The 23152-nt window shown below is 38.2% G+C and overlaps 1 protein-coding gene across 2 annotated transcripts in view; it reads left to right on the top strand.

Moving 5' to 3' along the window:
• The window catches only part of TTC29 (tetratricopeptide repeat domain 29), a 158503-nt gene that overhangs the window by 76095 nt on the left and 59256 nt on the right, over window positions 1–23152 (top strand). The window contains exons 7-9 of one of the 2 annotated variants that reach the window (XM_020782992.3): window positions 103–315; window positions 3594–3676; window positions 19998–20089. In XM_020782992.3, coding sequence (XP_020638651.1) covers window positions 103–315; window positions 3594–3676; window positions 19998–20089 — 388 coding nt within the window. Of the gene's footprint in view, window positions 1–102; window positions 316–3590; window positions 3677–19997; window positions 20090–23152 lie in introns of both variants that reach the window. The other variant, XM_020782991.3, reaches the window with a different exon arrangement.

Raw genomic sequence — 23152 nt, 5'->3', positions numbered from 1 at the left:
AAACAATCCATCTTTAAGTATTACTGCATGAGTAATATCTAATGATGTTTTTTGCTAGAATATTTTGTAAAAATTCTTACAATTCTGACTTGCATTCTTCAGGTCAGTTTCTGAAAGCAGTAGAACATTATGAAGCATTCCATCAGCTGACAGTGGGGCGTATATGGAAGGATGATACAGGCCAGACTTACAACTCAGTAGCATGTGAACATCTCTGGAGAATTTACACATTGCTAGCAGACAAAATGCTAGGAAATAAAGAACACCAACAGGCCATCAGAACTCTAATAAAAGCCTTTGAAATGGCAAAAGAAGGTGGGTAGAAAATAACACTCCTGCATTTCTTTCTTTAATGTGCAGGCCTGGGTCTTCCCAAGAGTAAAATAAAAAACACTGTCAAGTGTTTGGTGATTATTTTCTATGAAATTCAAGACAAATGCTATCAATATATTTCTAAATCTTGTTGTAAAACAGAAGTACCTACTTGCTGGCAAGTAGGAGTCCATTTATTTCTTGAAAGCTTTCAGCTCCAAAAATACAGTCTTTTGGGAGTGCTGTTGTAAAGCAATGAGTCCATAATCAGTAGTAAGGTCACTGACAAACGTACTAGTGGCTGTTCACTGATTATTCACTGTTACTTGTTTGATGTTGCTTATTAGACAGACTAAGCTAATTGTAAAGGTCATTTGTTTGCTTCTTATAGCTTATTAACCTTTTCACCTTATTAGGTTTCTTAATGATGATGATTTCTAAAAAGTAATTATTGGAAAAAAAGTTTTTGTGATGGTTGCCTGCGGTAACCATTTTAAATACATGGAAAGATAGAACACTTTATGTTATTGTGTAACGCATGGCTATAAAGATTTCTCACTCGGAGAATTATATTTGTGCACAGACTTTGATTTAATAGCATATCAAAATTATTTGGACATTCCTTCAACAGACAAGTATATTCTCATAGTTAATGTTGTTCAAACTCTTCCTTTGTGCCTTTTGAGCTAGCTATGTGAGAGCTATTTTGCTGTGTTGCTCTACATCACTCTTGTGGTATCAGGTTACACTAATGCACATATATATTGCTATCTGCAATATATATATATATATTGCTATTTGCTATATATATATATTGCTATTTGCAATTTATGTTTTAAGTTGGTGGAGGTTGAATGACCAAAGCGGTTGAATCAATAATAAAGTATTCATTTAATACTGTACAGTATTCAGTTACAGTAAAATTTCCCACTTGACTGCTTCTGTAGACTTTTCCAGTAGAGGTGTGCAGATTTGTATTTTTGCACTGCAAGTACCAGAATTTTCCAGTGACTATGTTATCTGGGAATTCTGGGAGTCCAGAAACACAAATCTGTACAGTCTACAGTATTTTGAAACTGTTTCTTATTAATAGGAAAATACTAGAGGTGATTACTAAGTTGAGATGATGCAGTGCTGTAACTTTACAGCTCAAAACCTTATTGACAGAAGAATGATGGACTTCCTGCTGCCGATTTCAGAAAAGTATTTATCGGGTGAATGTGATCAGAAATCTCCTGAGTATTCAGAGTGTTGTTCTGCAAGTACTTGGTATATAGGGACATGAAGAAATTTCACCCATGTCTCAGCTCTAAAGTCCTCAGAGTCCAGATGTTAGAAAACTAACAAAGCTAACACTGGAGATCTGGGCAAAGCAGTGGCACCTCTCCTAAGCAGTGAGGAGTTGTAGAGGCAGCTGGCAAATTCACCACCCCCAGCAGTCTGCCATCTGAAGGAGTCACCCTACTTTGCCTAAATATGAGGCCATCTCGGTGTGGAGATATGTTTGATGGGTATGCGAAGAATGTATTTCTCTGTGTTGCTCTCCAGCTGTAGAATGCACTCTCAGAATTGCAGTCACATCCAACTCTTCCTACTTGTAAGAACAGTATGGAAGCACATTTGTTCAAACTAGCCTTTGCTTTAATACATATTGGTTGTAATGGCTTCACTGTTTCATTTGCTTTGAGTGATTATTCTGGTTGTTTTATTGTTTGCTTTTAATGATGTGGCTAGCTTCCTTGAGCACTGCCTTGTAGTGGAAAGATGGGAGAAATATGTAATAGAATAAACATTCATTGCTGTTCTTTGAGGATAAAGACCTTACATGGCTGCAGAGACAGGGGCTGGGAATTTGATCCCGCACTGTGCCTCCCAGGAGAAGAGCCACCCTGTCCAGCCTTGGGCAAGCTGCATAGTCCTAGAACACCACCAGTGCAGGGATCGGTAAACCATTTTATGTCAATTTGAATTGACTTGATGGCTGTAATTATCATATCGTATTATATATTGTTAATTACTAACTATTATTCTATTATATATTGCTATAATATAGTAAAGGTAAAGGTTCCCCTTGACAATTTTTGTCCAGTCGTGTTCGACTCTAGGGGGCAGTGCTCATCCCCGTTTCCAAGCCATAGAGCCAGCATTTTGTCCGAAGACATTCTTCCGTGGTCACATGGCCAGTGCAACTTGGACACGGAACGCTGTTACCTTCCCACCGAGGTGGTCCCTATTTATCTACTTGCATTTGCATGCTTTCGAACCGCTAGGTTGGCGGGAGCTGGGACAAGCGCCGGGCGCTCACTCCGTCGTGTGGATCCACTCTTACGACTGCTTGGTCTTCTGACCCTGCAGCACAGGCTTCTGTGGTTTAGCCCGCAGCGCTACCACGTCCCTATAATATATATCACAAGATGATAGCATAGATGTAGTTATCATTAACATTCTTGTGTATTATACAGTAGTTCAGTGGTAATTGTCAACACACTGCTGTTCAAATGGGTACATTTGCTGCAATAAACATAAAAGTAAGGATCGGATCTTTGCCGGACCATCACATCTGAATTCTTTCTTAGGCTTCCATGCCTGGGATCATGCTTGGTTCTAAGGTTGTGGAAAGGAAGAACAAGAGACCAGAAATGCCTCTCTCAAAGTTCCATTCATAAGCTCTCCCATTTAGCCTTTTGTTTCTGTTCATGGAGTTTTCTTTGCAAAGATACTGGAGTGGCTTGTCAGTTCCTACTCCAGATGGATTGCGTTTAGTCAGAACTCTCCACTATGACCTGTCCTTCTTGAGTGGCCCTGCACGGCATAGCCCATAGCTTCCCTGAGTTACTCAAGCCCCTTCGCCACAACAAGGCAGGAATCCATGAAGGGGGATGGAGCAATCCATGAAGGGGATTCCCATTGGCTGAAGGAGAACTCTTCTTCCGGATGTTTAGAAATGAATACAAGCAGCCAATTCTGTCCTTAGCAGCAGCATTCCACTCTCTCCACAATTCTAACTTTCCCTCCCTGAATGTTGTCCCTCAGTGACTGAAACATGAGAGAAGTGCTTTTGGCTTGTTATGCTTGCTGATATCTCTACACACACTCCAAAAAAAATGAATCATGTCAAACCATACGTCACTTTTTTTGTAGGTAATAATGATGCACACTGAAATATATTAAGATGACTACATTGAGGAGCACAATAACTTTAAAATCCCATATAGAGTCCACTACTATATAATTTGTATTTAAGCTTAGTAATAATTGCAGTCTTTATTCCTATTTAGCAGAGAATAAGAAAATGGAAGGAGAAGCGGCGTACTGTCTAGGTCTGGCGTACCATTCAGTCGGAGAACAAAAGACAGCAGTATCAGTAAGTTTAAGTAATGAAAAGTTTATCTTTTTTTCCTGGCTGTAACATTAACTTGTCTATAGGAGTGCCAAATGGGGCTTGTAACAAAATGTTGCTGTGTAGAATGTTCCTGCAAATCCCAGCCAAACAAACTGTTGTGGCCTTTTCCAGGATGCTAATTCCTAACCCTACACTGGATATCTGCTTTTTTTGTGGTGTGCATTGTGTGACTGGGGCGCAACTGGTTGTGCAATTGCTTATACAGATAGAACATGACTGAGACAAGCAGTCAGCTCTCACACTGGAGAACACTGCTTGCACAATTGCTTTCCGTGCATGGTAGATGCAACAGGATAGCGATCACTGAAATATTTTGGACTTCTAACTCACAAGTAGCATCAGATCCATTGAATTCAGTGGGCCTGCTATAATTGGGAACAGCATTGGATTTAGCCCATAGAAATTTGAGTGAAACAGCATTCTAGTATACTCTTTACTTACTGTAAATATTATACTCAGAATTAGAGAGTTACAGTAGATTCACCCAATTTACCCATGACTTTTATGATATTAGAATATGTGTAATAACAAATATGATACATCTGTGGGATTGGCAAGGGTCCCTCCCCCCATCCATGGCGGTGCTCTCCACCTCTCAGAAAGCAACAACTGGATTCTCTACTCACAGCTCACCTGTGGGCTGGGGCATTTGTGAGGGAGAAGGGGATGACACCCTTGAGGCCACAAGTGTGGCCATGGCAGGGACTTGGAATTTAGGAGAAGGGAGAGGCAGGATAAGAAGATGGTTGAGCAAACACCATGTGCTGGGAGGTGTGTGAAGACCAAGAGGTGCTCCTGGTGAAGAAACTGAAGGCTGGATGGGACATCGTACACAGATGTGATCATGAGCCCAACTACTGAGTCAAACAATTAATTCATGCTGCTGGAGGAAGCTACCCAGGTCTGTTGGGACCAGGCAAGGTGCCAAGAGGTTTGGAGGCTTGAGCCATTCACAGCAGAAAAAAAGGGAACAAGCCACTTCATTGGAGAAGCCTCCCTTCTGGCCCCAAGAAGGTCAGCCACCTACTATGCCCCACTATGTGGATGGCATTAGCCAGGTCCAGATGGAATTCAGCCACACTTACAAGACATTAGCTGCCAGTGGAAACTACAGAGAAATGGCTGGGGTGGGAGCCTTTGTCACCAGGGACATTTAACAGCCTAAATCCAACACCCTTGTTGTGGAAGCTGTGCCTGACCCATCTCTGAGGGGTCCTGGATCTGGTAGAGGAGGTGGGGCTCCATTCCTTCCAGTAAGATACTATACAGTGACACTGCCCCAAAGACTGGGGGGAGTGGAGTTAACTTCCTGGCGCCCTCAGTTGCTGTTTTTATGTTGGTGGCCCAGTGGGCCCTTTAAAAGTTTTGTTGCTCGATATAGGATCCTGTTCCAGCAACGACTCTTGGTGTCATCATGGAAGGGGGTGTGAGAGCGCTCACAATCTCATATACAGATAGGAAGAAATCTTTTTAATGTTACATGCGTGTTTGCTACAGGCTGTCTTGATACTTAACAGCCTGTAAGTATTCTCTCCAGCACAAGACTAAGAATGGTTTCTACTTTTTAAAAGTCTATGCAACAAGGTAGTAGTTACCCTTGTTCTAAGTTTTCACAATACCACCAAAAATGTCACACAGATTACCAAATCTTTTTTTTCTGAGTTGGAAAAAAAAAAGTCTTGCTCTGTTAGCAAGAGAAGAACATTTTTATACCTTCTTGTTTAGTATTTGGGGACAAGCCAAATCACAATTTACATCCCTACATCTATACAGTAAACTTTCAGAATGATATCAGATACTGGGTTTTGTTTTATTTTTTATTTTATTTTTTACTAATGCATTCACATTGTGCATCCTGTACATTTATGTGGGAATAAAAAAGTTCTTTATAAATTGCTTTAATCCTCAGCAGTGATCAATATATATGAGGGTAAAAAATATCAGCAGTTGTCAGTTCTGCTGAGCACAAATGAGCTTTACTATCCAATTAGATATCATTGGCTAAAATTTAACCTTATGTTCTCTGTTTAATTGTCTTTTTATCCAAGGGGAGCTCAGATGCTTACAGAGATGAAATCATTACATCCTGCTCCCAGAGGACTGACTACTGGTTATCATTACTTATAACATGCACTCAGTACGGCTAGGAACCAGTTTGCCACATGGTAATGTGTAGTTCATCACCAGCTTCAGTGGCATGCTAAAAGGGTCTTGCCACACAGTATGGAGCTATTCAGATATACACTTGGGGGGGTCCTGGCAGTTATTTTCTTGCTTTACATTAGTGTTTTCATCTTCTTTATCTCTTTGTTCTATAACCTAGTTCAGCCAGCCTCATTCTGGGGGGAACCCAAGGGAAGCAGCTCTTTCAGATAGCTTTGTTTCCTATTACCTCTTGGTTTCTTTGCTCTTTTGTTTATTACTGTACTCAGGTAATGCAAACAATACAGAAAGGACATGTTCAGGATAATCCTCTGAAAAAGTTGGATGTATTGTGCTACACACTTTCACATATCTCATGTACTACTTTGTGTAAGAGTGAACCACTTCTTGTGAACTTGGACTGTTTTCTTGTGGTGCTTAACAATTGCTCGGTTGTTTTCAATTAGTACATAGCCGTTGCCTTTGTTTCTGCAAAACCCAATTTAACTCATTAATTTCTGAAAATTACCATGGGGGGGGTAAGCTTCAGGGTGAATGAGAAAATTTAAATTCCCAAAAATACAGCAGGGCTGATGACATTATTAGCCTTATGTGGCATTAAGTTACGCTGTTGGATTTCAGCCAATATGTTTTATGTTTTAAAAACCGGGAGGTCAATTAAGCCCAATACAGCTTTCTCATATTTCTGTGCTTCACACTGTGGGATACTATTGCCCCTGAAAATTTCTTTGTAACTATGTTGTTTTACTGAAAAAGGAAGAAGTAATTGCATTTTGGAGCTGTTTTTTTATTTGCAGACAGTATTATGCTAAATTCCATCCTCCCCCCCCCCCCGCTTAGTTAGGGCTGTAGTTTTCTTGGGTCCATTGATTCTCCAAAGCACATTTATACAATATACTTTTCTAACACCCTCCCCCATTCTACAGCCCCCAATGGTTTTGCTACAATAAAAGGTATCCCAAGGGAGCCTCAAGACCTTTGAGGAAGGGAGTTGGACATTTTTAATTTCTGAAAAACTGCAATGGGTGATGACAGCATCAGTTTTATGTGACATAAGCGTCACTGCTGGATTTTGATCACTGTGTACTTGACACGTATATGACCTAATTATACAAAAATAAACAGCAAAGAATGAGATATAACTTACCTGTAACAGGAACAACAAATATTGAATCTGCAACCTAAGCATATGCCACCCAAATAGTATATGCAGAATCATCACATTTCACAACTGTTTTACAGATGAAACTGTTGCACGAAGGACACAATTTTGATTTTCTATGATCATGTTGCCTTGAAATCAGTGAAGTCAGCTCCCCTTTTTCTTTCTGTCAGCAGTGAGCTGAGGCTATCAATGTGTTTCGACTGAACTAACGTTTTGAAATAAATTGCCATTAGCATGGCACTGTCTGGCTCAGTACAATAACTAAGTGCTTGGGCAGAAGTGCTGAACAGAATCCATGTAGAGCCTCAAAGAAAAGAGCTCTTGTATACTCTGGCATCTTAGGGCCCATTTTTATCAGCCATTAAGCTTGTTATCATCCCAGAAGAGTAAGGCACAGTCTGCTGGCAGATAAAACAGTAACCTTCCTGAAACTAAGCAGGTCATGATTTGGTCAGTGCCCAGCTGGGAAGTTTTCTTGGAACTCTGTGTATGTCATTGTCAGCTCTTTAATGGAGGAAAGGTAGGATATAAATGTGGCAGATAGATACATAAAATAAATATCAGTCTTCATGTCTCTTTAAACATTCCACCTGTGGTGGAGCAGCCAAGCTCACTGTGACCTGTGATGCCCTCTTCTTTATAGCTTCCATTTTTGACCAACTCTAAAGACATGAATTTGCAGGACTCGCATCAAACTTTTCCTACTGTAGCTAAATTCAAACTGTAATCCCCACATGGCCGCCAGTTCCACACTAACACATATTATAACTACTCCTTCAGCTAGAAACACATGTTGAATCAATGGGGAAGTTCATGTTTATGTATCTCTAATTTCTCTTCCTTTGTATATAAAATATAATTCTAAGCTTCATTGAATTATAGGTTCAACAGGTTGAAACCCTGTTGCTCAATGTACTAATTGCACTAGAATACACCCATTGAATCAATGGAGATTCAGTAAGTGGACTCCTCCATGAGTTCTGTTACTTCAGATACACCTGCCATATCTGGGACTTGCTGTACTCAGCCAAGGATTTTTGCCGCTGGATTTTTATGATGCCAATCTTTTAACTAGGATAGTGGAGTGGTAGTGGTCTCTTAGGAGCTCCTAAAATGCCAGTAAATAGGCCAAATTCTGTGTTAGACAAACTGTTAAGAATTTGGGGGGGAAAACTCATAAAAACACTCATATTGGATTACTTTGATTTCTACATGATTAGAGTAGACCAGATAGGTGGGGTATAAATCAAATAAATAAATAAATAGAAATCTATGACCTTGAAAAATATGAACATCTTTTGGTATTGTAAATTTCAAACAGAATATTTACAGATGAAATTAGCATTGTCTTTTTAATATAGTAATTTCAAGATAGCAACTCCTTATTGTTTTATTTCATTTCTAGCCCACAATTCTCCCAGTTCAAGGACTCAAGGTAGCTTATGGAATAATTTAAAATGCATCAACTAAAAATATAACGTTATGTTAAAATACAATTAAACTTATTAAAATATTAAAAGACCACTAATTTGTAGCAGTTTAAAACACTTTAAAAACACATCAGGAAATGGTAAAATGGGTAGCATGCCTTATTAAAACTTTTTTTTTCTCAGCAGCCTATTTAGTTGCCAAACACTTTCCTGAAAAGAAGGTCCATTTCTGCCAGCAACTACGGAATCATCCTAGCTTCAGATGGAAAGATACTGTATTCCACAACCTAGAAGATTTCCCCTAAAGTCCTTCCTATGTGTCTTCACCAAACATGCTGGATAAGGTGGCAGGACCAAGAGAAGGATCTTCCCACTTGGGAAGCTTGGAGAGATCACATTAGGAAGATGCAGTTCTTAGCAGCTGTATTTGCTTGACATTCCCCCCCCCCTAAACATATAATTTCAGTGTAGGAAACAACTTGTACAACATAAAAATTTAAGTGTCCAAAATACTTGTTTGTATTATGTCGTAGTGATAATATCTATATAGTTATGATTAGGGGAACGATTTCTATGACGTGTCTGCAACCTGTGTTTGAGTTTTTGGGTGGATTTGAACATATTTATGAGTAATCTGGTGAGAACGGCCAGATTATTCATGAAAATGTTTGAACTTGCTTATGGGTTCAAATGTAAGTTGCAGAGATAATGTGAAATATCATAGAAATCCTCGCCCTAGTTATGATAAAAATTGTCCTGTCAATATGAAATTGGGTGTGAAAACTCTTCTTTGAAAGATGGGTAAGATTTTCAGATTTTAGAGAAATTGGATGAGAAACAGCAGTGTTTGAGTAGTCTGAAACTTTTGACTTGCATTGATTTTTTTCAATTTCTGACCACTTTTTTCCAGTAAAAAAGAGAGCAAAGTAATGTTTTCACCGTTGTAGTTGCTGCCAAAAATTAAATATTCACTTGCCCTGTTCTTTTTATTTGTTCAGTGAAAATTTCCTGGGTAGTTTTAAACTTTGCTGTTGAAACATTCCTGTTTTACTTTAATAGAAGTGTTGTGGGTAAGCTCAGCAGCACAAATAATTTGCAGCTAGTGAAGCTAGGAGGGAATAGGGAACAATGGCACCACTTCTGCCGTATAATTTAAAATGGCTGTGAAGCAGATGATGAGCAAGATAAGTGGTCAGTAACAAGGTAGATGATGGCAGCAGCATCATGTTTGTATATATGTATATGTTTACCTTAGCTCACATCCTTGTCCTGAGATTTTTGCTTTGAGTTAACTGTAATAGACTCCAGTCATAGTACTTTACTATGACTAGATGTTTTCTAGAATCTGTATGAAATACACAATTTCTAAATAGCAAATATGAGAATATTTGAGTGTCAATACTGCCATGTTTTTAAACAAAATATTTTAACTTTTGTGTATAAGCATTGCCTTGAAAAAGATAAGTTTTATGCTAAAAAAGGTGTTTCCTCATACTGCTGGAGTTTCATAGAAGGAAATTACTTTAGAAGTATAGTTTTCCTGATCTGCTAGACATTGCAATTCATTCTGTCACTATATTTTCCGCATATATATCTCCTGATTTCAATGTTGATCAGAAAGGTGGGTAGCAAACTGAAATAGATTGAGCTAATGTTGTATGGGTGAATGTAGCAATACTGAAATTTTTTTGATGTGGTTTGAAGATTCCCTGAGGCAAAACACCATTATTTCACTCCAATGTGTTGCATATGATGATATCATTGTGAAAATACTTATTTTTTCATTCACGTATGTCTAGGACTTTACTGTTTATTTACATGTACTGTAAATGTCTAAAAATATTGCATTACTCCTGATACTTTGCATTTAACAAGATGTCATTGAGTGGAAACTTCTCTTTCAATTTTAGCCTTTAAAGGAAAAAGTGATTGCTCAATCTCTATATTACGTTGGTAATTTCTATTTCTGCAGCATAGCTTGTTTTTACCCCTTACTTGACACAGTATATCAGTATATTATGGATATTTATTGTTAAAAGAAGAATATTGAAGTGAATTAGCATCTGGAAGTTTTCTACATATGTATATCTGTATATTATGTATGCTTTTGGGTAAATATATATACTTACCCTTTCAGCTATTGATATACAGTACTTCGGTACTCTTAATACATATATTTCTACTACTGCTTCCTCTTGTGCACACACACACATGCAGAAACAGACACAAACTCATTCTCTCTGCATGTGATTCAAAAATTACACAAAGCAACATCCTGCCAACAGCCAGGTATATAAATGTAGGCATATATGTGTGATAAGACATGTGCATCACAGGGATGCTGAACAGGCATGCGTTCCTACTTACCCAGATTTTCACATGTTCTTCATCCTAGTTTTCTTCACCATCCTTGAAAAATCTTGCCCCTCACCCTTCAGAGGTTATCTCCATCAGTTTATCTGCATTTTGGGGGCTCTTATGTTACATATTATATTTAAGTATCCTTAAGATGAAGGGCTGTATTCTCATTCCTCCTCCTGGCTCTGCACAGTTTTCAGGCTTGTCACTGCTCCGTACTCAGTGCCACACTGGCTTGTTTTGTCAATAACCATTTATTTGTTGCTGGAGTAGTAGCAACCATTACATCTGACCTCCCTGTTTCATCAATTATGGATAGATTATTGGATGTGAACATCTGCAAAAGCTTGCTGCTGAATTCACCTCCTGGCTGGGATTAGATAAAGTATTAAACTGTTGTTTATTGTCAGGCCAAACCTCTGCTGGGAAGCCAGGGAATTCCAAGACCAGCAGACCCCCATCAGCAAGCACCAAAAATTGTTTACTATTGCTGCTGTTTCCCATAAGATTTTAGGCATTTATTATTTACGCTTATTACTAGTTGTTATAACATACTTGATAAAAGCTCTTGGCAGGCACAGCATTTTGAGTCATTGTCACAGCTGTCAGGATAGAAGGGCTATATAAATTGTTTTTTGCCTCTTATATCACCCTTACCGGATGATATAATAGAAATCTTCTGCAGACAGTTGCAGCATATCTATCTCAAAGCAATATTCTTCATATTTGCTAGATAGAAGTAATACAGTATTCTTGTCTTTCACTTAGAAACATTCTGTTAATAAGTTTATTTTTATTTAAAGAATTAAAGCCCATTTTTGTGGTTTGACTCTTATGCATATTTAGAGTTATTTGTATAAATCTTTTATGCAAAGTTTAATACATTTTTACACATTAACTACTATGAAATAAATCTACAGTGGACCCTCTACTTACAGAATTAATCCATATTGGAACAGTGGCTGCAGGTCGAAAAGTCTCCATTGACCTACAATGCATTGAAAACCAATTAATCCCATAACTGGCTATTTTTGTTCCATTTTGGTTTTTTTCTGGTCTGTAGGTCGATTCTCCGGCTGCAAGTCGAACCTAAATTTTGCGGCCAGAGAAGTCAATAACTCGAAAAGTCTGTAAGTATGTCGAGGGTCCACTGTATTGTAACGATACTCAGATGAATGTTGATAGGATTGTTAATAATTGTTTGGTGTCATTCTGGATTAACCCTTGATGAAGGGCTTGGCTTTATCACCTCTGTCAGCCTACTTGATACCAACAGGCAAAGCCTAGACCTCATTGTTCATGATACTGAAAGCTAAGAAATTTCTTAAAGGAATAATGCACAAGCTTCCAATCTCAATGCTGTGTTGCTGCTTTAGAGCCTTTCCTCCTCACCCAGTTTTCTAGACCTCCTTTTGAAACCAAGCCAATTGTATTTTTGTTGTGAGCCAAAGTGGCCTTTCTTGTGGCTGTTGCCTTTACCAACAGGGCAAGAGAGATCTGTTCTCTAAGCTCAGATGAACTGTACCCTCAGGTAAAAACTTCCTAACTGTTAGAGCAGTATGTCAGTGCAACCATTTACCTCGGGAGGTAGTGGTGCACCAACACTGGAGGCATTCAAGAAGAACTTAGCTAATTACCTGGTAGATAGGCTTTTATTGTGTTCCTGCATTGAGCAGAGTGTTGGAATTGATGGCCTTGTAGGCCCCTTCCAACTTCACTTTTCTATGATTCTGTGATTTGCTGGAGCTGAGATAAGATTCTGTTCCAGCATCCATCTCCTTCCTCCTGAAAGTCATGTCAGAGTCCCACAAGGGACAGAACATCATGCTGCCAGGGTTTTTTCCATCTCTTCTCTTCAGCATAGTTGGAGAAGGCTGTTCACATGTTCATCATATGGAGGGCTTTGGCCTTTTACATGCAAAGGACTGCTAAATATAGAAACACTTCACAACTTTTTTGTGGCTTACTACAAACATAAGAAACAAAAAGCTATTTCTGCCCATAGCTTTGACAATTGGATTATTAAGGTAGTTACAATGGCTTACTAGGGATGGCATTCTTACTAGAGGTTTCTTTACAAGAGTTATGCTGAGCTATCATATGTTCTCAGCCATCGATCCATATATACTACTACTATCTGGACACTACATTGGGGAAAGGTGCTTCCTTACAGGTGTCTACCTACCTGCCACCTTAAACCAAGAAGCATCACTGATCAGGAAGCACCTATGTTAACAGAGCAGGTTTGGATCTTCCCAATTCAGACCCATTCAGAGTAATAATGCAAAGCATGTTGCTTATATACTCTGCCATAGTGCTTAAAGCACTCTGGATGGTTTACAAATTAATAATGCAAGCTACACATTGCCCCCCCCCCGCGAACTGGGTACTCATTTTACCAACTGCAGAAGGATAGAAGGCTGAGTCAACCTTGAGCTGGCTACCTGGGACTGAACCCCAGGTCATGAGCACAGTTCTGGCTGCAGTACAGCAGTTTAACCACTGCGCCAGTAGGCTCCTACATAGGCATCCTTCAGTCTCAAGAGACTATGGTAACATGCTCTGAATCGAGGAGTGTCCTCTCCAGAGCATGAAGCCCGGGTAAGGTAATATGGAGGATAGGCTGTTACCCAAGCAGCAGATCCCCCCTCTCCACATTGCTGAAATGATCCAATGGAAAGGCAAGAGCCAATACAACTGGTTCCAGCAATGTCGCAGGAGTTGGCAGAACGACACATGCTGCCTTCGGGACTCCAGCTCTGGATTTTGCCTCGAGGTTAACTCCTGAAGCCTTTTCCATCAGTGGATATAGCCACAAGGCAGTGGAGGTTTGAAATCGGAGTTTTCCTTCTCCTAGATGGGCTGCCTTCCATGGCTGACGAGCCCCACCTACCCGGCCTGCTCTTTAATAGTGCACAAATATGATCTGATCCTTAAAACTTTCCTGACTCCCCGGCTTATGCAAATCTAATTGGCTTTCCTATTTACCATATTAAGGCCAGATACAAAATTTGAGAATTTCTGGGACACGCTCTTTTAAAGCAGGAAGTCCCACCCCTAGGCCCCTCCCCCAGGCCATGTGGTCAGGAGACAAAAAGAAAGCACAGGGAAAAAAACTCAGCAAGGCATCCATGCAAACAGACCTGGCCTTTGCCCTCAGCCCAGCTTCCTAGGGAAAAGGGTCCAGGGTCCTGGGACACGCTCTTTTAAAGCAGGAAGTCCCACCCCTAGGCCCCACCCCCAGGCCATGTGGTCAGGAGACAAAAAGAAAGCCCAGGAAAAAAAAACTCAGCAAAACATCCATGCAAACAGACCTGGCCTTCGCCCTCAGCCCAGCTTCCTAGGGAAAAAAGGCTCCTAATGCATAACAATTCATCTGAAAGTCACTCATGTAGCCAGTCATGGAGAGAAAGCTTGCCTGAAGAGAAAGGTGTGCCTGCTTGCTGAAGGACAGTGAGAAGCAAATCTAAGATGCAAAGTTGTTTTCATTCCAGCTAAGGAGAAGAGAGCTTTGCGTGGGAGACTGAATTCTGGTGTATATAGGTTAAGAAAAGTGAGATACCAATATGCTAAAATTGTAGAATGGACTGAAACACTTTGTACTCTGGGTGGAGGAATCACATTTTAACGCTTTCTGTTATTTAAAAGTTCTCATCAACTAGAAAACCAGCCAAATATCTAAATCAGAAATGAAAAATGTGTGGTTGTCCAGAGGTTGTTGGACTGCAGCTTCTGTTATCTGTCAGTGTTGGCTGTGCTGGCGAAAGCAGACAGGAGTAGCAGTCTTTAAAACATCCAGAGAGCAGATTGTCCCCATTCTTGATTTAAGGATTTAGGCTACAGCATTTCTTCTATGTCATATGTCCCTCATCCCCTCTGAATCATAATGCCTTTTATATCATTTCACCATACAACTGTATTAGAAGCCTAATCTTGAGAGTTTGTCAACTATAGATTCAGACTGTCATATTGCAAGCAGAATGGTATCCCCATTTGTGCCTAGTGAAGTATTGAACTGTATGTATCCATTACCCTTGGTGCTGTTTGCAGCTGAATGTCCCTATTTTAATCACTTTCCACATTCCCTCTGTCTTTGGATTGTTGTGGACTGCAGGGGATAAAAGGGGAAAGAAGACCAAGGATTGAATCTAGACGTAGCCACTTTCAAATCAGTGGGGCATAAGTTTGCAATGGGTACTTCTAGCTCCATTAATGCTGACTACATCTGAATCCAGCTAATAAAACAAAGCCCCCATACTTGGATTAATTCGCAGGGAATTCCAGCATTTTTTATGGAGTAACTGGCATTGCTTCTGTATCCTCAACAGAGATCTGTTGTCTTATCAAAAATGAATTGCTGCAATTTTAGAATGGAAAGATGTCACTCATTCTGCAATAGAATGCTCACAAAAGAAAGAATTCTTGTTTTGGACATGTTAATGTAATATCACTGCCTGGGACATTCTTCTTGAGAGGTACACACAGAGAGAAGCAATTTTTTATAGATGATTTTAAATCAGTATGCTAGCAATTGCATATCTTTATCCTCAGGTCAACAATTAAACCAGAAAATAATATACTAAGTGTTCTGAGATGTGTAACATGTATCTTATCACACATGACATACACTGCATGCAATACATATCTCATCCTACATGAGTGTCCACTACATGTAGAAACTATCTCTGCGTTGAGGAAAGTGTTTCTTATTAAAGAACCAATGCAGAACACTTTGTTATTTTGAAGTTTTAACTATATAGACCAAATCATTTCATGTATGCAGATAATTAAAAAAAAAAAACCTATTGCCTAGCATGGGGGAATACAGTTGGTCCCCAGGGCCGCTAAAGTGGCAGGTACCATCAGCAGTTGAAAGAGTAAGCATATATTTGCAGATTTCACATTCATATTGTATAATGAAGTCAGTGAACTCAGGGTAGGGAGAGATAACTTTATATCAAATTTGCCAATGGGATTAGAAAATAGAAATGAGACATTGTTATGATTGTTATGTACTACACCATTGCAGGATGACCATGACAACCATAGCAAAAATTTGCTAGGTTTTATGCTGTACCTTTTTATGTATTGGTTGCCACTTGGCAGGGAACATTGGCTAAAAGAACACACATGAAATATCTAGTAACAAGACCTTTGAAGTGGAAGTGATGTTGACTTTGCAATGCTCTGCTGAGGAGTGACAGCAGCTGATAGTGCTACACAAATGAGGGAGATGAAAACTGTTTAAGGAAAACTGAAATAATTGTGCTAGTCATGAATAGACTTTCATAAAGACCAGCAGGAGTTGTTTTAAATCATAGAATGTATACAATATTAGGAAAAAAACATGTACTGCAGCTTGACATATTTGTACATTGGCTCTCATCATATATAGCAGAAAGAAAACTCAAGGATGATGAGGACTGATTTATAGATAGTAGTAAGGAAGAGAATTTCAGGTGTAAGACAATGCCCACAGCTCCAGTATTGGGTTGAAGATGACCTCCATCTTGAGGTCTGACCTTGGAGATACATATTTAATGCTAAGACAACAGAAATACAATTCAAGCTTACAATTGAAATTCCAAACATTTCTACTAAAGCAGATTTTTTTTTCCAATCCTCATTTTATATCAAATATGCCTGTTTTTGAAATTATTTTTACTTCATTCAGCTGGAGTGCTCTGCTTCAGCATTTGCTATTAATTCTTGATACATCTCATATATTTGCACTGTGTGGAAAAATTGTTCACACTCATGCGTATGTACCAGAATATATATTTTTGACTGTCAAACTGCCAATAAAACATGTAGAATATAGCTTCCTTCTACCACATGGGGAAAATGTGTAGCTGAAAATAGAATATGCCCACATTTTTCTTATTAATTAAATGCTTTTTATATCGAGAGAAATATGCTTTGCATGGCTGTCTTTCCACACACACATTTTCCAGTCAACCTGTAAGATGTCTTTATTAAGAGAATAAATAAATTCCTTTGTCATTCATGTTAATTTATTAATCTATTATTTTGAATAAATATTTTGGTTATTGGACTGTACTAATATACTATTGAAAATATCATATTAGGTGAGAGTTTGTCTACCTTTATGTATAACATGTCCAAGTTAGAGAAATACATGACAGATGGTATGTTGAAAACAATTACATACTTTCTGATTCATGAAGCAAAAATTTTATTTTAAATCTAAAACATAATTACTGTACTGAAATATCAGACCCATATTTGCCAGCATGGATATGCTTCTGCAATACAAAATTCCATGAATTTGCACTGAAGTACTGTATGCCTTTTTATCCCAAATACTAAATACTAATAAAATAGAGATCTGTGGAAGAGCTAGAAGCTTTGAATTAAATTCACTGAACTGAATGCTTCAGGCTGTTGAAAAATTCTAATAGACTTTAATGCATTGGTAACACCTGAGTCAGCATTGCAGGAGGTTTCTTTGTCTCTTCAACAACGATCAAGAAGAGACCTTAAAATGTTAGGATTCATTTTAGGGTTTTTTTCCCTAGCATTATCTGTTTTCCTGCTGATGCCCTAAGAGTTTCAGTAGTTACCACACCATATTAACTATTTGATAGGGGCAAAGGATCTGCTGCATATAAATAATGAGAAAGACAGTGCTGATTATGTATTAAATTGTATATACTGAAAAGTTTTAAATTTCTATCATACCAATATAATTTTAAACTTGAAGATGGTAGCAAGAAAACAAAATTACATTAACAGAATATGGAAGTGGAAGAATTATTATGAATTACAGAGAGAGGTCAGTTGGAAGAAACCAAATAATTAGCCTGTTCAACAGAATGCTTTAAGAGCTTTGCAATGCTCTAACCACAGAAGTTAGATTTTTACTAGAGATGGATGGATCAGATTGTGAATTTCACATCTATTCATAAGGCAGTCTTCTCATTTCTATTTAAAATGTAACCATAAAATGTAACCATTTATATGGTTTATATCCTAGAATGTGCGTTTTACATGCATTTTACTATAGAATACATATTTCCATATCACTGTTTTGATAAAATGTGAGCGTTGTCGTAAAATATGTGTTTAATATACTTATGATACCTTAAATATCAAAACCTGCATTGTGGAGTTCAAGAAACTGCAGAATCGCAAGCATAGCTATGTTTCTATCTGTGAGTAAGTTTGGGATGTGTAAATAAAGTAAGTTCATTTCACAGTGCACTCTGAACAAAATCTTTATTTCTGTGTTAATTGAGTGCTTTAACCTTTTGTGTTGTGTCCCTATATGAGGTTCTTAGTGTGTTATTAGAAATGGCTGGCAAATGTCCATTCCAAGTTTCCAACATCTAGCCTGGATGAGCCCCTTTGAGTGGGTTCAACTTGGGAAAACACCATTCCCCTTTTTGTTCCCCAAGAAGTGGAGACAGGCCTTCTTCATAAAGGTTTCTTTTATTTCCAAACACCAGAGAACCATGAACAACAACTTCAGTTGAACCAACTGGTCCCCAGTTTCCCTGCATTTAACATAACAGTCCCTTAACTCGGGTGTCACAAGAGAGTTCACCATCGAGGTTTTACTCCAAATCGTCCACGATCTGTGGTTTTTCTCGTGGGCTTCCTCAGACTGGGACATATGTTACCGCAACAGGGGTGCTGAGTCCACTCCCCCTATGTGGACATTTCTGGCTGAGGCATCACCATTGGCCTGGCCCCCTTCTTCCAACAATCCTCCTTCTTGGGATACACCTACACCATCCATTCCACTGGTTCTGCTTCCCCCAGCTGTACCTCAAATCCTTCCCTTCTTTGCCTTTTCTCCCCCTCCTTTGCCCCCTCAGTCTCCCAGTCTAGCTCCTTTTCACCTTCTAAATTCTTCTCAGCCCCTGTCACCAGATATCCTTCTACTATTGGCTCCTCCCATTTTTGCCCTCCTCTCACTCTTCTTTCCTGCTCTTTTTTTACTCTACTCTCAGTTGGGCCACTGCTGGTATCACTGTATATCCGTCTGTTGTGGGTGCTGGAGGAGATTACTCACACCCCTCTTTTCTGTTGGGAAGTGGGTCCTCCCCACGGACCCTGTTTAGTCAGCTTAGCCGTTGCCTAAGAAACAAACTACCTTGTCACTAAAGTTCAACAATGGTTTAAAAACTCCTCAGCATGAGTTGTGTGTGTCCTACTTAAGATACACCAGAACATCCAGTCAACCTTTCTGGCTCAATTTCTCCAGTGTCATCTCTTTCACTTCCCATCCCCCTTCAAGCCTGGTAAATGAAATCCACTAATCTTTTCGTCAAAATGTGCAAAAAGGATTTCCATGGGGGTAGTCTTTGGAGAGTACTTGTGTCCTCATGTGTGTAATAGATTGGGTCAAAGAACTAAAAAGGAGGGAAGAAAATTGAGAATCCATTGTATATGCATTCTTTTCTTCCACATATTGGGAAAAAGGAAAACATTCTGCAGTGCAGATTATGTCAGTGTTTGAATTAAATTAAGGTCGTATGTTTCTTGGTGGCTGCTGTAATCCTTTGCCTACAGAAGAGGCCACATTAATAGACTGCATTCCAAATGAATATTAGCAAATCACATTTGTGCAAAGATAATTAGAAATACATGTAGAAGATGTATTAAACATTTTTTTAAGATTTAACATTCATATGTTAAGTTATATATAATCCATTACAACTCATTTCTTCGGAGAATTATAAACAAACAAAATCTCATTATAACTATTAATGTGAAACTGTATGTGAATGATTGGTGTCGTATATAGGTACAGATAAGGCAAGTTTAGTATGTTATCTCATCATTACCATACAGGTATGCACAACTGGTAAATTTGATGAACTACTTTGATAGCAAGAATTCATTTCTTTGGCTTCCTAATATGAAAAAATAGTGACACATTTTTATTAAATTGGACAGTTTACGTATCAGGCCCATGGTAAAATGAAGACAGGAGGGCCTGGCGTGCTCTGGTCCATGGGGTCACGAAGAATCGGAGACAACTTAATGACTAAACAACAACAAAAAATGAAACAATTATAAAAACATCTATTGCACAAATGATTTTAAACAAGTATAGCTATCAATAAAGAAATTCATAACTATTCTACCATGTGGACAAAAATATGGATAGTACCGTTATATATTTTTTGTCTTACAGAAGCTGAATACTTACTTGGAAATATCCAAAATGCTGGGAGACTACACAGGTCTAGGGAGAGCATATCAAGCTTTAGCCCAGGTCTTGATAAGGTAGGTTAATTCATCGTTGTCTTGCTGTCTGAGTAAATTCATGCAGCTGTGAAAGACTTGAACTTTTAGATTCTATTACTGACTACTTATATTTTAAGGGATGTTTTTCTTTACCATATCTGACATTTTGATCATATGTTATAAAGTAGAGTATCTTATCACGTCCACCATTAAAACATCTCTTTATAAATTATAATCTCCCTATGAGGTATTGAACAGAATTGGAAGTTGCATTGTTTGCATCTCAGAAAGCTAACAGCACAATTGAAAAACAGACATCATGTTACATCTTACAGGTTGAATAACACAAAGCACAAAAATGACAAGATGATTCAATAAGCATGCCATAATATAACCTTTCTGGAATTTATCCTTAGAAGTTTTTATTATGTTGTTCTACCTACTTCTTCCTGCTATACATGTTTCTTGCAAATATAATTCTTTTTCATCATTCAAATCCTAAAATGTGTTTTTAAAAATGGGACAACCCTGCAAAACCACAATGGGATGTGAATGTCAGTAGAAGAGGCCTATTAAAATCTGTGAGGCACATTAATTACAGTTAACACAAGTCTCATCAACGGAGGTCCCGTCCACGGCCAGCACCACCATGTTGGAGAGGCTCACTAAACCAACGTGTCTCATTGTGGCCAGTGCAGTTACTGTAGGTGTCTCTTGCTGATTCCTGCTTTCACTCATTTACACTGGCTAGCTTCGCTTTTAATCTACAAGTCTCATGGATGTCAAGCAGTTTGCAGTAAATATGCCAATTTTGGATCCAGCCCATTCATACTTACAGCTATAAACAAATATCTTTGTGAATAAATTGAGGTGTTTCAGTTGTACTGATTTCCAATTTAAATCATGTGTGGTCATCCTAATGCAGAGCTGTGTATATGAATGTCCATACAGAGATGATACAGTCAGAATGACCACTATTTGTTTCAATAAAAAGCTGAACTTCAAATGTATTATTGCAAAGATCGGCTTCCACCATTCAAATATAAGGAGACTTTGGTGTGCATTGGAGCTTTTCTACCCAATGTTTTTACTATCAGAGTTCCTGGCAACTGTTTATTTCTTAATATAGTATTTAAAAATTCCTTGCATTATGTTAAAAATGGTGACTGAAGGAGGCCAAAAGAGTCAACACAAGGGACCATGTTTTTTATTTGTGGCTTCTTCCCCTTGGAATAAACTTCCAACAGTGACTCATCAGACGCCTTTCCTATTTTCAAAAAATTAGTAAAAACCATATTATTCAAAGCTGCTTTTTGTTAACTCTCTGAGATGCTCAAATCTATTTTAATTTCATTGGAAGTTGGATTTTAGCTAGGGACAAGGTTTTATCTATTTTATGTGTTTATTGTTGGGTATATATTGCATTTATATGTTTTAATGTGTTGTAAACCTCACAGAGAGTGTATGCACGATGAGGCAATATACTAAACAAACAAACATTGTTCTTCAATATTAATTTCCAGGGTGTTGTACAAAACTCTGTTTGGCACTTCTGCAATTTCTTACCCTGAATACTCTGAATTGTGCTTGCAAGAAAGTGGAGAAGCTTATGGAAATAGATATCTAATGGTCCAGTGGTAGATACGTCTTTAATGTTTCTATTTAATGCTTTGGAAAAGACTGAAAACTTATGTTAGTTAGATTTTTTAAAGGGCTCCAACATTTCTCTTGTTATTGGTAGAGCTGTGTCATTGAAAGTAATAATGGCACTATTTTTACTATGTTACACTTACATATTTTAACGGAATTATTTTCTACTAATACTTAAGACTACTCATTGCAGCAGGAATGTTGTAATATGATATACCTTAAAATAGAATTCAGAGTCTGAAGAACAAGTTGACATTTGTACATGCATATATGTGAATGTAATCACATATTTAGGGTAAACTGCTATTGCGACTGAGATATGGTTGCTCAGTGTTTTCCAATTGTTAAGTCTGTCCACCAAGTGTCATTCCTTCAGAAGGTTAGAAAGTAAAAGCTATAAACATATGATGTGTGCATGGTAAGAAAATAGTATTTGTTTCCATTATTGTATTATTATTATTATTATTATTATTATTATTATTATTATTATTATTATTATTATTATTATTATTATTATTATTATTATTATTATTATTTGAGAAGGAGACAAGGCAGGAGTGGTGATATGCAGAGATGCAGTAGGAAGCCTTCTCCTGTGGGTAACAGTTGCTTTGGATTGTTGGAACAGATTCAATTACAGTACTTCGTTAGAAGCATTCTTGCCTATTTTCCCAGCACAAGTTGACTAGAACATGTAAGCCTACTGTAATGAATTGTGCAGAGGCACAGTAGTCAGACTGTAGAACTCCTAGGAGACTTTCATTATAATTAATTTTCATCCGGAATACTATGGTTGTTTTGTGGCACAAGACTGGGAATTTCCTATCAGTCGGAACCATTAAAGAAGAGTTTATGTTTCTCAGAAATATATTTCCTGAGAAATATATATTCAGTATATTAGTAAGGGTTGGGTTGAATACGGTTGGGTTGAATACAGATATAAGAAAAATGGCAACATTTGCCTTTCAGCAATACTGTACATGGATCTTGTCAGTATAGTGAGACAGCAGTTTGAATATCAGGAGAAAGGAGAGAAGTATGGTTTTGGAAAGAAGAGATTCACATCCCAGGGGATATTGGGGGGAAAAAAAAGAAGTCCACATGTATGAGTGTGTGTGTGTTCATTCTAAGTAATCTGCCTTGTCTGCTTTTGTAGAAAAGCAGGCTACACATTCATGAAATACATTCTGAACTATTGAGACATTACACAGTAGTTGTATAATAGGAGTCCTCTGGCTTCAGCTTGGTATATTTTAGGCACATTAGAGCTGACTTACTTCAAAAATATGAGAAACTCTGATACACACCCCTCTGTAGTCTACATAGACCAAATTGTTGAGCCAGAATAGGATATTCTTTGCCCAAATGACAATTGATAAGTACTTGTATTGTGTTGTTTTGAACATCTTTAAGAAACGAGATCCCATCCATCCACAAATAATTTAATTATTG

Source organism: Pogona vitticeps, chromosome 5 (genome assembly GCF_051106095.1).
Source record: "Pogona vitticeps strain Pit_001003342236 chromosome 5, PviZW2.1, whole genome shotgun sequence".
Lineage (NCBI taxonomy): Eukaryota > Metazoa > Chordata > Lepidosauria > Squamata > Agamidae > Pogona > Pogona vitticeps.
This window is presented reverse-complemented; position numbering and strand designations above follow the sequence as displayed.